The following is a 4,262-nucleotide window of genomic DNA, read 5'->3' as shown; positions in this document are numbered from 1 at the left end:
AAGTATATAAATTGCAATACTAACAAAAAGGAGATGCAAGGAAAATGGAAGTAAATGGAAAGTTTCATGTAGGATAAAAAAAAACACATATATAAACATATTCGGCAGCAGTCTACATTCATCATACATTATGAAATAATAATCATATTAACAATTCAGGAATGAGGAATTCAGGAATGAGGGTCCTTTACACTTACATTACAATCTATGAGGAAATGTGGAAGAAACAAAAAGTGCTTGCTTTGTACAATGGTCCACTATCTTCAGTGGAAAAAACACAAAGTAATATACAACGGATAAAAGTTTACACAGAATAATTAATTAGGTAATTTTTCACAATTAAAAAATTGTAAAATCCAAACTACATTCTAGATTGGGTTTCTTTGTGCTTCATGCGAAACATTCTTTGCATTGTACCTCTATCGCTAGTGCACAATGCACTAAGCTTAGATGTTAAAGTTTCATTGATTTTCTGGTTTCTTTGGTTAAGTATTAACATAAATCTTAAAACTGAGTGAAATATATCACTGTGATAACTAATATAAGTATACCTAAAACAAATCCATCAAGATAAGAACTGAAAAGCAAATACTTTTCACTGGTACTTGCAGTACCTCAATTTGAACTCTGAGTGCCGCCATAAGACTGTAGTATTTTCTATTCTAGCTGAATGAGAGAAAAAATGCAGCCTCATAGCATATATCTCTAGAAACTCCTAGATTTATTCTTCAATACATCTTGTGATTTGCTTTACTCTTTTCTGCTGCTCAAGAACCTTAAGTCTTGGAATTCCATTGTAGTTTCATCTGAAACAGCCTATATTAAATATCCTGCTAACAATGCAACAAAACACAAGACTCCAAGGATCTCAATGGACAATAATATGGCAAGTATTACTTTGTCTTCTATCATTTTGGTCCAGGGATATCTCATGCCAATTACAATATTCAATACCTGAAGAACTAAAAAAAGGATCAGTCGTTGGCAATGTAGCAAAAGATCTTGGAGTTAGTGTAAAGGAACTTGCATTTAGAAAATTTCAAATTGTATCTCATGGCACAAAGCAATATTTCAATATTATATTGGAAAATGGAGATTTAATTGTATCAGAGAGAATTGATAGAGAATCATTATGTGGGACTAAACTCAGCTGCTTTATAAACCTAGAAGCTGTAATTGAAAACCCTTTAAATTTTTATACAATCATTATAGAAATCCAGGATGTAAATGATAATGCACCAACATTTTCTAAAAAGTATTTTGAAATAGGAATCAGTGAATTGTCTGTTCCCAGAGTACATTTTCCATTAGGAAATGCACAAGATCCAGATCTAGACATGCATTCTATTCAGAGTTATACTCTTAGTAGTAATGAATACTTTACACTTGGGGAACAAACCACTAACGATGGTATTAAAAATCCAGAAATTATACTTGAAAAATCATTAGACAGAGAAAAGCAGAGTTTCTATGATTTAATTTTAACTGCTTTTGATGGGGGTAAACCTCCAAAATCTGGCACTGCTATAATTAAGATCACTGTTCAAGATGTTAATGACAACTTTCCAACTTTTACCCAAGCCATAAATCACTATAAAATATCTGAAAATGCACCTATTGGCCTTTTAGTGGTTCAATTAAATGCAACTGATGAAGATGAAGGTACAAATGGCTTAGTGACTTATTCTTTTAGCCACATTCCCGAAAAAGCAAATGAACTATTTTCTATAGATTCCTTAAAAGGTGACATGAAGATAATAGGTAGTTTAGACTATGAAGCAGCAGATAGCTATGAAATGACTGTAGAAGCTAAAGATGGTGGAGGTCTTGTCACACATTGCAAGGTATCAATACAAGTGATTGATGTGAATGATAATGCTCCAGATATAACAGTTACCACTCTTGCAAAAACACTTCCAGAAGATTCTCCACCTGGTACTGTCATAGCAATAATTAATGTTCATGACCTGGATTCAGGAATAAATGGAGAAGTTGTTTGTTTGAACTCAGATATAAAGGAATTTCAGCTGTTACCATCATCTAGTAACTATTATAAACTTGTAACTGCAACTAGCATGGACCGAGAAAGGAATTCTGGATATAATGTTACAATTCAATGTATGGATAAAGGAACTCCTCCTCTGTCTACCAACAAAACTATTCAGTTAACTATTTCAGATGTGAATGACAATGTTCCAGTTTTTGAGAGAATGAACTACATTGTCTACATTATAGAAAATAATCAACCTGGTACTTCAATACAAAATATTCTTGCTTCAGATCTTGACCGAGATGATAATGGGAAGATTACATACAGCATTGTGAACAACAACATTGATAATATTCCGTTATCTTCATATGTTTCCATAAACTCAATGACTGGCGTTCTCTATGCCCAGCGATCTTTTGACTATGAACAGTTGCGGGAATTTCAGTTCCAGGTGATGGCTAAAGACAGTGGATCTCTTTCTCTAAGCAGTAATGTCACAGTGAGGATATGTATCATTGATAAGAATGATAATGCTCCGAAGATTCTCTACCCATCACCAGACACCGAGGGATCAGCATTATTTGAGTTTATTCCTCACTTTGCTGAGAAAGGTTATCTGGTCACCAAAGTGATTGCAGTGGACTCTGACTCTGGACACAATGCCTGGCTCTCCTATCACTTACTACAGGTTCCTGATTCATCTTTATTCACAATTGGCCAACATACTGGTGAAATAAAGATTTTAAGAGATCTCCAAGATGTTGATAATTTAAGGCAAAAACTTGTGGTTCTGGTGAAGGATAATGGATCCCCATCTCTGTCATCTACAGTTACTTTGAATTTAGTTGTTGCAGAGAATTTTCAGCAAGTTATACCAGAGATAAGAAGACAACCAACAAATTCAGACAAGACATCTAATGTAACTTTCTATCTAGTCATATCCATAGCTCTGATTTCTTGTTTATTCATTATTACTGTTATTATTACGGTAATTTTCAAATGCAGAAACACCAACACCCCAACTACTTTTGGAGCATATAATCGAAATGTGTACCCTCAATTCACCCTGGGGTGTCCTTCTGAGATCAGTGATACAAGTTTACCTTTCCCATTCTCATATGATGTGTGTGTGACTCTGGACTCAAAGCAGAATGAAATTGCTTATCTGAAACCACTGCAGAACGTCCCCACAGACAATCTCATAGACACAGACAATTCAACAGCTATGAAAGATCCTGTAAGCCTTGACTTCCCTCCTAACAGTATTGAGCAGGTATTTAAATGTTGACATTTATTCTAAATAGTTTTCAGATTTTATAGTTAGAAATATGATTGTACTAAATTAATGTAAATTGTTTGTAAGATTCATCAAATTAGTTGCTTTCTTATTATAATGTATTGTTCTTTATATCATAGAATATATATATATATATATATATATATATATATATATATATATATATATATATATTTGGCTTTTAAATAAGCAGCATATTGGAACTGGGTCCTCACTATGAAATGTATTTTTTCTACATACACAGACTTAGACAGGCTGTCTAAACCTCCTATTTATCATAGTTGCTCAGACTACATGATAAATGTGGTGCAGTGATAGATACTTTTGTCTAGGTTGATACTTACTTTGAGAAAGAATTGTAAGGCAGAATAGTAGTGAAATTTAGGAGAAAAATGTTGCATCTTAAGCCACACCTTATTTCCCGTGAATCACTGTCCCTTCCAACCCCTTTAATACCAAGTCATAAAAGTTGTTGAAGCTCTAGTTTTGTCAAATTAGGTCAATTTGCACCACTTTTTTTAGAGAGATTCTAGTTGCAGACATATTTTAATCCGGGATCATTGACCTTTAACCCCCTAACGACCAACCTGTTTTGGGCCTTACTGACCAAGTATTTTTGTTCCTTTTTTCATTGTTGCCTTCCAAGAGCTATAACTTTTTTATTTTTCCATCTATGCAGCTGTATGAGGGCTTGTTTTTTGCAGGATAAGTTGTAGTTTTTAATGGCGTAATTTTGGGGTACACATAACTTTCTGATTAACTTTTGTTAACTCTTTCTGGGAGAGAGATGGGAAAAACAGCACTGCCATCGAGTTTTTACGTTACAAATTGTATAGCATTCATTTATTATAAATAATAAATAACATAATATCTTTATTCTCTGGGTCAGTATGATTACAGCGATATCAAATACATTTAGTTTTTTTAACATTTTACTACTTTTGTGCAATAGAACCCCTTTTTTAAAGGAAGAAA

At 33.4% G+C, this 4,262-nt stretch overlaps 1 protein-coding gene across 1 annotated transcript; it reads left to right on the top strand.

The window, feature by feature from the left end:
- The first annotated feature begins 839 nt into the window (after nt 1–839).
- On the top strand, nt 840–3,278 carry LOC121007520 (protocadherin gamma-B1-like). Its single transcript, XM_040439541.1, has one exon. The coding sequence runs from the start codon at nt 840–842 to the stop codon at nt 3,276–3,278; it is 2,439 nt and encodes an 812-aa protein (XP_040295475.1).
- The last annotated feature ends 984 nt before the right edge of the window (nt 3,279–4,262 follow it).

Source organism: Bufo bufo, chromosome 1, assembly GCF_905171765.1.
Source record: "Bufo bufo chromosome 1, aBufBuf1.1, whole genome shotgun sequence".
Taxonomy (NCBI): domain Eukaryota; kingdom Metazoa; phylum Chordata; class Amphibia; order Anura; family Bufonidae; genus Bufo; species Bufo bufo.
Note: the sequence above shows the minus strand (reverse complement) of the source record. Positions and strands in the feature narration are given on the sequence as shown.